A 12,196-nucleotide genomic window follows, 5' to 3' on the forward strand; every position below is an offset into this window, starting at 1 on the left:
TGGGGTACCTCAAGGTTCTGTCTTGTTTCCCAGTATATTTATCTAACTTCTTATTCATTGATTAATTGAATTGGTGTTAATTTTATGTTTCATTTAAAATTTCAGTAAACAGACAATTTTGAAGAGCTTTTTTTTCAGTTTTATTTTCGGAGTTTTGGATTTTCGGGATTCTGGGTTTTCTGGATTCAAAATTTCGGGATTATGTCCGTCTTCCTCCGATTTCTCCTTTCGAAAGTTTTTTTGGATTTGTATACCCAAATTCAAGTTTTAGATGACTGCATTTTTTTATTAATAGGTATATTATGACACATCCAGTCAAAAATCTCTTTTTCATTTTGTTAATGACACTCATATTTTTTTTGTTATTTTTTTTTTTTTTATTAAAAATCACCACTTGATTATTATCAGAAATTTTAATATAAAAGATTCTAAACGTACAAAAAAATATAAGATTTCGAGTTGGAAGTTTTCTGATACTATTTTTGAACACATTCACAACTTTTGCTCAAATTTAACACTTTTTTATCAAAGGTTTTAGTTAATTTGGTTTGTGTACAATTTGGCCAGTTTTTGGTTTTCATATTTCAAACTGCCTTGACATCGGCTTATTAATTGAATCACGTATTTTATGGTAAAGTGAATAAATAACAATCCAACAGTATGCCATCAAACCTACACAAATGAAAAAAAAATTGTTTTATTATTTAGAAAATTGTAAATAATTCTAATGACTTACCAAATAGTGCTGCACATAACAAAGCTCCCATTATTATTTCAAAAATATCTGAATTATCCGAATATAAAGCGGTAATAAATAATTGTCCAAGATATGGAACCATTAAAAGAACACTTAGACCATTTAGAATAATGTAAGGCAACATCATAAGATGTTTTTTCTATAAATAGAAAAATTAAATAAATAAATAAACAAAATTGAAAATATGTTTTTATCTTAAAGTTTATTTACCCTAACCTTTTTCTACTTCAAATTTTCTAAACAAAAACTCACAGATAACAAAAAATTGCATGCACGTGCCATAGTTTTGTGTATACTTTTACTACGTCATAGTATGATAAAAAAATATTTCATGACAACATAAATACTCACTTTATAGATTCCAAAAAGTAATAATGACGTCAAAGTAGCATTGAATAAGTAAATTACCAAATTAATTATTTCACGAGTAATGGCACTAACTATAAATTGAAAAAAAAAAAAACATTATAAGAAATTAAATAATAATATTAAGATGTTCTTTACATACCAATTGGTCGAAAAACAGCGAACTTAGGAGGAGGAGGTGGATTTTTGTCCAAAAAAATTATACGATTTATTACTGTACAACTTACAATGATAATTATAAGCAAGTGCAGCCAAGCAATTAACAAGCCTGCGGTACGAAGATTCATACAACAACATTTATTTACTTTCAAATCCATGATGACCAAATAAATTTCGTTTTTTGTTTTGTGCTATAGCAGCCGACAGCAACCGGCAAAGACTGCGAATGAGTTAGAATTGAAATTAGGAGAATATGTATTATTTTTGCTCTCCCTGATATAACATACGCAAAAGGGTTACCAGAAGCATTTTGAGAAAAAATATTTAAAAAAACTAATTTTTTTTTAAATAATTTTTTGAAAAAAAAAGTTTTAAAATGAAATTTGTATGCCATTTTGGAGCCATTATTTAGAAACACCTAAAACCAAATTGACAAAAAATTTTAATGTCACGTTTTCGAAAATTTGATTAAAAAAAAAATCAAAATGTTTTTTTTAATCCTAAATTAATTTTTTTTCAAAATTTTATTTTTGGCTCAAAAATGCTTTTGTACAAAAAATTTTCTTAAAATTAGTAGTTTCGGAGAAAATCGGATACAAAAAAACGGTTGGCAATTGCCATCAATAATAATGATTTTCGAAAATATCTTAAAATTAACATTTAATTTAAAAAAATCGTTGTCCGCATTCGAGTGAATTAAACTTTACTAGAATCGGTATAGGTACCGTTTGATTTTTTCTTGTTGATATATATTTTATTTTTAATTATATTATAAATGGTAACCCTGTTCATTCTAATTTATTTATCAACAGACTTGTTGAATTTCGGTCTCTCCCAAAGATGCCAAAAAAGAAAACAAAACCAGTTCCATGGTGTAGAATATTTTATTCTTCGGATGTCGGTATATACACTAACCCAAATAAAAACAAAAAATCGTGATTGTTTTATTGATATTCGGTAGGTTGTATGTTGTATCTCAGTAAAATATGATCGTATTATGGCAAAACAAAAAACATATGAAAGATACATTCTATTTGTTTTAGGATTTGAGTACCAAAGCTTTCATTTCAAATGGTAAAATAGCAAAATTATTGGAAAACTGTTTAAAAACCAAATGTTTTCATTTTTTTTTATTTTTATTTGGGAAAGTGGGAAGATTTTTTCTGATAAAATGATTTTATTTTTAGAAAGGCTATTTACCAGTTTTTTTTTTTAGACTACGACATCAGTCATCAAATCAAAAACCATATTCTTGACTTTGACTATCAATACCTTAACAACGGATTTCTTAAATTAAAATTCAAGGATACATTTAAAAATTTCACTTAATTTTCTATAAAGGAAATAAGTTTACTTTAAAAAAAAAAAATTTTTATATTTAAGATCAATTATGGAAAACTATAAGAATAGGGCTCTTTTACCGTTTTTTTTAGAAAATGTACCTCTTTCTTATAAAAATTATGGGTGATAAGATTAAAATGAGCCTTTTTTATTCAAGCTAAAAATATTTTAAATTTTGGTTTTTTAACAGTTCCAATAATTAAGCTATTTTAATACTTGAATGAAATAAAAGATTTGGTACTAAAATCCCAAAACTAAAAAATAGAGCTTTCCCAAGCTTTTTGTTTAAACATGATACGATCATGTTTTTTACAGAATCACTAAAAAAATCACAAATGTTTTTTTGTTCCTTTAATTTTTTTTGCTAATGTATGCATTAGCATTATTTTACCGATGATTTTATTTGAAATATTTTACTGAGATGTTATCTTTAGTTGCATGAATTTAACAATTTATTTTAACACAGAAGTAAGGAGATAAAATGACTTCGTTCAGATTTTTAAAAAGAAAAGAAATCAATAGTTTAAATGAATTCATAAGATGAGGTCACTATGGTGTATACGTACTATATTTTGAGTTTTCATCCATTTATTAATTTCATACACGTGAGATAGTTTTTTTTGTATACTTTTTTGTTTTTGTTACTACGTCACCGTTAATGTTAAAAAACAGAATGAATGGCAACATAAACACTCACTTTCTAGATTCCACAAAGTACTAAAGCCGTCACAGTAGCTGCGCCTTTAACAGCAACTCACTTAAATACAATTTCCAGGTGAATTTGATTGGAATTTTTACTGAATAAGTTTTAAATATTTCTTAAGAGCCCAACCCATAAAATCCGTTGCGTGCGTTGCTTCAATCAATCCGTTAAAGTTGAACAATGGGACGAAAAAGAGTGACCCATTGAATACGTTGTTTGATAGCTTCCTAGTTTTGTTTGATTTTTTTCTTTTCATGCACTAAGGTAGTTTTTAACTATTCGTGGTTCTTTATGTTCAATAAAATAAAAAGGAAGTTTTGATGTTTTGTGATGTTAACAACATCTTTTTGCAAAAAGTGGGAAAATTGCAAAAGTAAAAAATTATTTTTCTAACAACAGCCATTTGTTTGTATAGTAAACTATGACACCAAAGGTCTGTGTTCGTATCCCAGAAACCAGATTCCATAAAAAAGTGCATTCTTCTTTAGCCGTTTGGAATGGGTGGTAAATTGTAGGACCCTTCCATTCTTGCAAACTGATTACACGCACACAAGTTGCTCCTTCATGAAGTGTCGTGCCACAAATGTATTCATTTTTAAAACCTTTTGAGTTATCATCAAATATAACAGAAAACATCGGTTTCCTCTCAGGTAAAAAATGCAAAAACAATAATCCGATTAATCTTATCGTACGTGTATGTGGCTTTGTATACCCAAATTCAAGTTTATGATGACTGCATTTTTTAATTAATATATGATAGATATATCCAATAAGAAATCTCTTTTCCAGTTTTTAGTTAATAGAACTTTTATTGTTTTATTTTTCTCAAAATCACCACTTTTAACATAGGTTTATTGCAAAACGAGGAAAGTTGATTATTGTCAGAAATTCTAAACGTATAAAAACAAATTTGATTTTTTTTTTTTTATATTTTGTATCTATTTGTTCACGAGGAGATATGAAAAAATTCGAATTGGAAGTTTTCTGATGCTTTTGAACACATTCACAACTTTTGTTCGAATTTAACACTTTTTTTTATAAAAGGTTTTAAATAATTTGGCTTGTGTACAATTTAGCCAGTTTTTGGTGTTCATATGTCATATGGATATGACATCGGCTTATTAACTGAATCGCGTATTTTATGGTAGAGTGAATAAATAACGATCCAACACCATGCCATCAAACCTACACAAATAAAAAAATTGTTTTATTATTTAAACAATTGTAAATTATTCTTATGACTTACCCAACATTACTGCACATAACAAAGCTGCTATAATTGTTCCAATAATTTGTGGACCATTCGAATATGGAGCGGCAATAAATATTAGTGCAAGATATGGAACCGTAACAATAAGTCCAAGTCCACTTAGAATAATGTAAGGCAACATCATAACATGTTTGTTCTAAAATAAAAAAAAAAAAAAAAAATACAAATAAACAACCTTGAAATAATGTTTTTATGTTAAAGTTTATTCACCCTAGCAATTTAACTTTCCAAATTTTCTAAACAAAAAAACTTCAAACAAATTTGCATACACGTGCCATAGTTTTTTGTATACTTTTACTACGTCATAGTATGTAAAAAATATTTCATGACAACATAAATACTCACTTTATAGATTCCATGAAGTGATAGCGCCGTCACAACAGCATTGAATAAGTACATTACCAAAGTGAAGATTTCAAGAGCAAGGGAACTAACTATAAATTGTAAATTGAAAAAAAAAAAACATTATGAGAAATTAAATAATAATTTAGATGATCCTTTTCATTACACACCAATTGGTCGAAAAACATAGTCCCTAGGAGGAGGTGGATTATTGTCTAAAAATATTATACGATCTATTATTACAAAACTTCCAATAATTATTATTATCAGGTTAAGCCAAGTAATAAATAAGCCAGCAGTACGAAGATTCATACAACAACATTTATTAACTCTCAAATCCATTATGTCCAAATTAATTTGGTGGTTTTTTATTTAGTGTTATAGCAACCGACAAAGACTGAGGATAAGTTAGAACTGAAATAGAGGAATATGTATTATTTTTGGTCACACCAATTTAATACACGCAACAGAGTTACCAAAGTAGATATAAAGAGTTAAAAAATTCTTGAAATTTTTTACATTGAAGCTTAGTATTCCTTTTATGAGTTAATTGTGTGAAAGCAACTGAACAGCAATTAAAAAAAAAGATAATATTTTTCAAATTTGTGTACTTTTGAAAATTAATTTTCCGTTTAGGTAAAGTTTGATTGTTTATTTCAGAACCTTTTAAAAAAAAAATTTAGTACACCTTTGATTTTTTGTTGAAGAAATATTTTTTTTTTTGTATTTTTAATTAAATTATAAATGGCAACCCTGTACATTCTTATGTATTTACCAACAGACTTTTTATTTCTATTTTAATAGGTCTTCCCCACAGATGCCAAAAAAACAAAACCAGTTCCATGATGTAGAATTTTTTATTCTTCGGAAGTACTTCTACGCATTAGCATATTTTTCTGATGATTTTATTTCAAAAATTGTACTAAAGTCTTATCTTTGTTTCCATGAACTTAAAAATTATTTTTTATTTAAAAAAAAAATTAAGAAGATAAGATGATTTTGTTTTATTTTTTGAAACCATGTTTTGGTAAAAAAAATATAACATAACATGTGGTCACTATGGTGTATACGTACTATTTTTTTTTAACTTTTAAAAGGAGCAGCGCCTCTGAGAGCAGCTAACTTAAAAGTAAATGCATGTCCAGATGAATTTGATTGGAATTTTCACTTAATTAGTTTTTATATTTCTTATTTAATTTGTATAAAAAATTTGTTGTAATTTCTTTTTTTGTATCATTTGTAAAAAAAATGCTTTTTGGTGGGTTGGGTTGATGTGTTTTTTTTGAATGAACAATATAATTTGAATAGTATTTCAAAGTTATTACAGAGCTTTTGGTAAGAAAATAAGCTTTACTGAATGAATTTATATTGAATAATTAGTATGTTCAAAAAATATATTAACATTTATTTTACGTTGAATTAAATATCTAAGCGAATAGTTTTTTGAAGTTGTTTTTAACTAGAACAAATTAAACAGTAGTACTGGGGGAAATTGTGGAATTGATATTGATGTAAGTTGTATGTCAAACTCGTCCACATAATAGTGAATATAAAAGCGAGAAATAAAAAGTACACTGATTGTTATTTTGGATTTAAAATAGAGATATAAAGATATTGCAAATATAACAAGTTATGAATAGGTACTATGTATCGAAATGGTACACATGCAACACAAAAATCAAGATGAATGTTAAATGATAAGTAACACGCAAAAAGATGGTATTGTAGTAGGGTAATTCCCTGAGAGCATAAAGGCATTTTTTGTAAGTTTTTCACTCTTATTTATTCACTAAATTAACTATATTAATACATTAACACTTAGTATATTAATTTGTTTAATTGTTTTTATTATAAAAATTATTCTAAGAATATTTTCCAATAAGATGTTACAGGTGTGACGTTAGGAAGTCACACCCGTTACATTTCAAATTTTAATTTTCATGTACCTAATGATATTTATTTTTTAATTTTTATGTATTTTATATAAATTCTATTTTTTTTTTTTTGAATGGCTCTAACGACTTTAAAATTTTTTGCTATACAAAAATTTATTTATTTTGTACTAAAATTCTTATAAAATTGAAATACCCTTTTATGAATTTGAGATTGAAAAATACCAAAACTAAATGTGCCCTTGATTATAAAAGTCACTCTTAAAAAGACGATCAAATCTAGCATAAAAATGGAATTTTCGAAAACGAGACATTGTTTTTTTTTTTTTTTTAATTTTGGTTTTAGATGTTGAATAATAATATCCACATATGACATACCAAATTGATTTCAAAACTTTTTTTTTTTAACTATTTAAAAAAAATAGTTTTTTTTTAAAACGGCTCTAACGATTTTGAAATTTTTTTTTACTTTTGAACTGGAAATTCTCTAGATGACTAACCACAGGTATTGTGTAGTGAAATCTGTTTTGTTTCGTTCGTCCATTTTCCTCTAATAAATTTAAAAAAACTATCAGTTTTCATTTAATCTATATTTTATTTAACAATAATCTTAAAACTAAAAACACATACAAATATACATTTAAAAACTATTTTCTTACATTACCTACATAAATCAAATATTTTGTTTAATATTTTCAAATTTTTGATATGGCGGTGCTGGGTCATTATTCATTGGTCCCCTTTCAATATATGGCAATGGCATTTGGATTGGCAAAGGCTTATTTCTATTATCACGTATTTCACGATAAAGTGAATAAATAACAATCCAAGACCATACAAATAATGCTATTATAAAATAAATTTAGAAAAAAAAATTAATAATAATGTTTCAAATTGAACATTTATAAAAAAAAATTATAATAACTTACCAACAATTAATCCAATAAACAATGCAACTGCAACTACCATTAGTCCCGCCGGATCTTGGAACGATAGAAATATTCCAACCACCATAAGTATCATAATAATTGGAGCCATTGTGATAAGGCCAATAGCTCTTAATATCAACCATGGTAATAACATTAAATGTTTATTCTAAAATTTAAAAAAAGAAAAAAAAAATATTTTGAATATTTCATCAGTTTTTTTTAATAAAATTGCAAAAAATATAAACTTCGTCTAAAATTAGAAACAATGACTTCACTTTTCGTGAAATGTGGGAAAAACTGCATTTGCTCATTAATTATCCGTTAACTCCTAAAGCAAACAAATCTCGTGAATATGAATTCCAGTTTAAAATTTACTTATAATTATCACTAAAACAATAACCTCTGCAAGTTGTTCAACTTACAACTTGTTTCACCATAATTTATCTTTTTTTTTTAACTTTTAATACCCAATAAGGTGGGTTTACACACAAAAAAGGATTATTTTTTAATCAACATTTTTACCAAAAAATATTGACTATAGGCAAATACTTACTGTACTTATTCCAATAATCATCGAACCCGAAACAAGAGCATCAGTTGCATAGCTTACAAAATAATAAGCCGCCAATTCTAATAAAAAATTAAAATATAATGATAAATATTACAATAAAAATGGTTATTTTAAATTTATTTTAGTTTTAACTAACTTTTTGGATCAAGCTCATATTCGCCTATTTTTTGAATTTGTGAGTTGTTCAATCGTAACACTGTCAAAATAAATCCTAGGACTATGAGGGCAATGGATACCACACCGTGTACGTAACCAGCAACACGGAGGTTCATGCAACAACATCCACTAACTTTCCAAACCATGTTATCCAAATATTTCCTTTTTTTATGACCAACTTTAAATAAGGTTCGTTTTCCGACCGGCAACTCAAGTCAACACACCGACCGAATGAAAGCTCAACAATAACTGCAGTAGGTGGCTTAGAACACCGAGAGAACTTATAGCTTCATTGGATGAAAGTTTTATGATTCAGGGTTCCCACACTCGAAATTAATTTGTAAAAAAAAAAAACTTAAAGTGGCTTACTACACTACGTATCTTGTTAAAGATCTAAAATACATACATTTGAATACCCATGAAATAGTGAAAAGTATTTTATTAAAACTGTATTTAAAGTTAGCTTCAATAGAATATTAAAGTTTGTATCATTTTGGTTATAGCTTTTTGAGCTGAAAATTTGAATTTAATTTTATTGGATTTGAGAAAAGTTTGAGATTGATAAAATTCTAACGAAATTTTTTGTCGGATTTTTTTTTTGTATTTTTTGTAAATTAGTTTTGTAACAGATTAATGGCAACCCTGCATAATTTCAATAACTATTATTAGATACTATTTTGACGTATTTAAAGATTTTTCTTAGCCGGTTGGGGATTCTAAATAATAAAGACAAACCAGTTCGATAACTTTATGGGGATTTCTTAGGAAAACCTCCTACACTCATAAAAGTTGAGTATTTTGTTCAGTTATTTCCATTTTTTTTATAATTAATAAAGAAGTTATCTTTGATTCGTAGGAAATTACGTTTCATTTGAATTTGTTTACATTTATGAATGTAACGCAGGTAAACGGCGCGCGGCTTCGAGACTTTGCTCTTAGAGGTAAGAGTTTTAAAATCAATGATAAATAAATGAATTGTTGATATGATAATGAGAGTGAAAACATTTGAATTAAAGCGCGAAAAAAATGATTTTAGCAAAGTTTTTCATTATGCAAAGAAAGAAAATTATGGTTTCTATACATTTGCATATTCAAAAGTATATAAATACTTATACAAACAAAAAAAATATAAAAAAATATGTATACAGAAATTAATAATAAAATTAAACACTGTGACAAGGAGTCACAATTTACTCATAAAAACAAAAACAAACATTAAAAAATTACACCCGCATGAACTAAGCAGTTTATAACTTCATTTCGCCACAATGTGATATGCACATTGTAGTGACGTTATTTTTCAACCGAAATGGATAAATCAAACAAACGTTTCCTGCAATTTTTTTCAAAGAACAGCTCTAAAAATTTTGCTTAAAATTTTTAAGGCTCAACTTTTGATATAAAAAAAAAAAAAATTGCACCGTTTTCAATGGTACCTGCCATAGAAGCGTTTTTTTTTTGTTTTCTGAATATCTCGTATATGACTAACCCGATTTTCACGAAAATTTTTATGAAAAAGCGTTTACTTAATCGTAATAGGTATTAAAATTTTTCAAAAACACATTTTTGGATTTATAAAAAATATTTCAATTTTTTATTTGAAAAATTAATTTTTTGAAAACGGCTTAGTGAAATATTTTGAAGTTTAATTTTAAAGTGTTTTTAATTATTTCTTCAAAATGGCATACTATACCTACCAACTTTTTTTTTTGAAAAATATTGGAAAAGTTTTAAATACAAAAATTATTCTTTTAAAAAACGGCTCTAATGATTTTCAAAATTCTTTTTCAAAAAATTCGGTTTTTATACAAGAAATCAGATGGCATACTTCACAGCCGTGATAACGTCTTCATGCTTCTTCTTATTCTGCTACTATCAGAGCTTTTGGTTGTTTTCTTTCGTTAAGTAAACCAAAGCAATACATCTTCCTGGCGTATTCTTTCAGAACCTTACCTATATAAGAAAAACAATTTCAGATCAGTTCAGTAGGTTTCCATGAAGTTGGACTCTGAGTTACTAATTGTTCTCATTTCGTAAGAATAGGTGATCCCTCAGTTATCTCCTAACTGCACCTAAACGCAATCTTAAGGTAGCTACCATTGATTGGTGGTAACGATCAAGCACCATGTCAGAACTAGTTAGTTTCGAAAAGCCTGGAAGGTACTTTTAAAATGACGTCCGAATGCGAAGTAATGGGCTATGCCTATCTCGTCAGCAAACAGCTTGTTTTATGACACACTTTGTGTTCAAAGATAGTTCCACAAACATCAAGACTGTTTGCTTTACAGAAATCCACAAATATTTCGCTTTTGTCATTGTTAGTGTGCCTGTGTGCACCAGGCGATTCAGTTGCTTCTTACCGGCACATAGTGGTGCCATTGCTGCTTTTTGGCGTTCAAATTCATTTGCACGCCCATTTCTTGACGAAATGTCATTAAAATTGGTACACTCAAAGATATTTGTATGGAAAATACGAAAAAGCTTCCAAGTTTTTTTTATTCAAAATATCGGCTCCAAAATGGAGGACAGAATAAGCCTTTAAATAGAATTTTCTTTTTCAAAATAGTATATAAGCTGGAAATTTGGCTTAGTTCAGATCAAAAAGGTTTTAGATCTTAGATATAGAATTCAAAGATTCTGAAAAAAAAAAAATTGAAAACAAATTCCAAAAAGTGCCAAATTTGTAAAACACACTTTTAGACCTCTTATTGCGCTATTTCATGGATATTTTTTTCAATTATCTCTTCTATTTATGTTTCAAAAAAAAAATTTAATATTTTGGGGTTACATGGTTGCCAACTATGTTTTTAAGTAAATATAAGAAAACATCACATAATGAAAAATGAAAAAAATGAGAATTTATTTTTTCCGTAAACCAAATATTCCTTTCTAATAGATTTTAATTAATATTCTAAAATCGAATCCAAAGTAAAAAAAACTATGATCTACATATTTTTTTGCCCAAACTCGAATTTATTTACATTTTTTTTAAATTTAAAGTCACCTTTAAAAATGAGAAATGTACAATTTGTATGAGATTGAAAGATTTTTAATTTTTAATGGCTGTTTTAAATATAATGGAGACTGATTTTTTTCCCAAAGTAATTAACTTAATAGCATTGTAGCTCGTATCAATAAGTGAAGCAAAAGTCAAGCTTTATTTATACGTTTACATTTTCAAAATCATACTTTTTAACTCTAGAAGACTCTCAAATGTATTAAATGATAGAATGACTAAACAAAACCTATCTTTGGTCTTTTTTCAGAGCTGCAAAAGATGGTCTTTTAGACTTGCTGAAAGACGCAACCCGCAAAGATGCCAACACAAAAGATGACGATGGAATGACACCGGTGCTATGGGCAGCCTTTGAAGGCCGTTTAGATGCCTTACGACTATTGGCTGGAAGAGGGTAGGTCATTTGTAACCAAGTTTTGAAGAATTTTATTCCAAAAATGTAATTTTTCTCTCATTTAGTGGTGATCCAGATAAATGTGATCAATTTGGAAATACTGCTTTGCATTTGGCATCAGCAAAAGGTCATATGCATTGTGTTGATTTTCTTCTCAAATTCGGAGTCAACATTTATGCTTTAGATATTGATAAACATAGTGCTAAAGATCTTGCAGCTATCAATAACAGAGATGATATTTTGAGATTTCTAGATGCAGCTACAGCTAATTTGGAAGCAGCTGATAGGTATTATTCGACT

At 27.4% G+C, this 12,196-nt stretch overlaps 4 protein-coding genes across 7 annotated transcripts in view; 1 reads left to right on the forward strand and 3 right to left on the reverse strand.

The window, feature by feature from the left end:
* LOC129921111 (pre-mRNA splicing regulator USH1G) overlaps positions 1-12,196 on the forward strand; it is a 522,815-nt gene that overhangs the window by 509,434 nt on the left and 1,185 nt on the right. For all 4 annotated transcript variants that reach the window (XM_056002793.1, XM_056002794.1, XM_056002792.1 and 1 more), the window contains 2 exons: positions 11,753-11,896; positions 11,962-12,183. In XM_056002793.1, coding sequence (XP_055858768.1) covers positions 11,753-11,896; positions 11,962-12,183 — 366 coding nt within the window. The remainder of the gene's footprint in view (positions 1-11,752; positions 11,897-11,961; positions 12,184-12,196) is intronic.
* Positions 365-1,513, reverse strand: LOC129921132 (uncharacterized). The gene is made up of 4 exons (XM_056002820.1): positions 1,266-1,513; positions 1,109-1,197; positions 737-896; positions 365-672 (listed from the first exon to the last, which is right to left on the reverse strand). The coding sequence occupies exons 1-4, from the start codon at positions 1,438-1,440 to the stop codon at positions 578-580; spliced, it is 519 nt and encodes a 172-aa protein (XP_055858795.1). The 5' UTR covers positions 1,441-1,513; the 3' UTR covers positions 365-577.
* On the reverse strand, positions 4,313-5,350 carry LOC129921133 (uncharacterized). The gene is made up of 4 exons (XM_056002821.1): positions 5,109-5,350; positions 4,942-5,030; positions 4,573-4,732; positions 4,313-4,511 (listed from the first exon to the last, which is right to left on the reverse strand). The coding sequence occupies exons 1-4, from the start codon at positions 5,278-5,280 to the stop codon at positions 4,417-4,419; spliced, it is 516 nt and encodes a 171-aa protein (XP_055858796.1). The 5' UTR covers positions 5,281-5,350; the 3' UTR covers positions 4,313-4,416.
* On the reverse strand, positions 7,464-8,753 carry LOC129921123 (uncharacterized). The gene is made up of 4 exons (XM_056002810.1): positions 8,467-8,753; positions 8,313-8,389; positions 7,760-7,925; positions 7,464-7,676 (listed from the first exon to the last, which is right to left on the reverse strand). Exons 1-4 carry the CDS (start codon positions 8,630-8,632, stop codon positions 7,504-7,506), a joined length of 582 nt encoding a protein of 193 aa, XP_055858785.1. The 5' UTR covers positions 8,633-8,753; the 3' UTR covers positions 7,464-7,503.

The sequence above is a fragment of the Episyrphus balteatus genome, chromosome 1 (assembly GCF_945859705.1).
Source record: "Episyrphus balteatus chromosome 1, idEpiBalt1.1, whole genome shotgun sequence".
Taxonomy (NCBI): Eukaryota; Metazoa; Arthropoda; class Insecta; order Diptera; family Syrphidae; genus Episyrphus; species Episyrphus balteatus.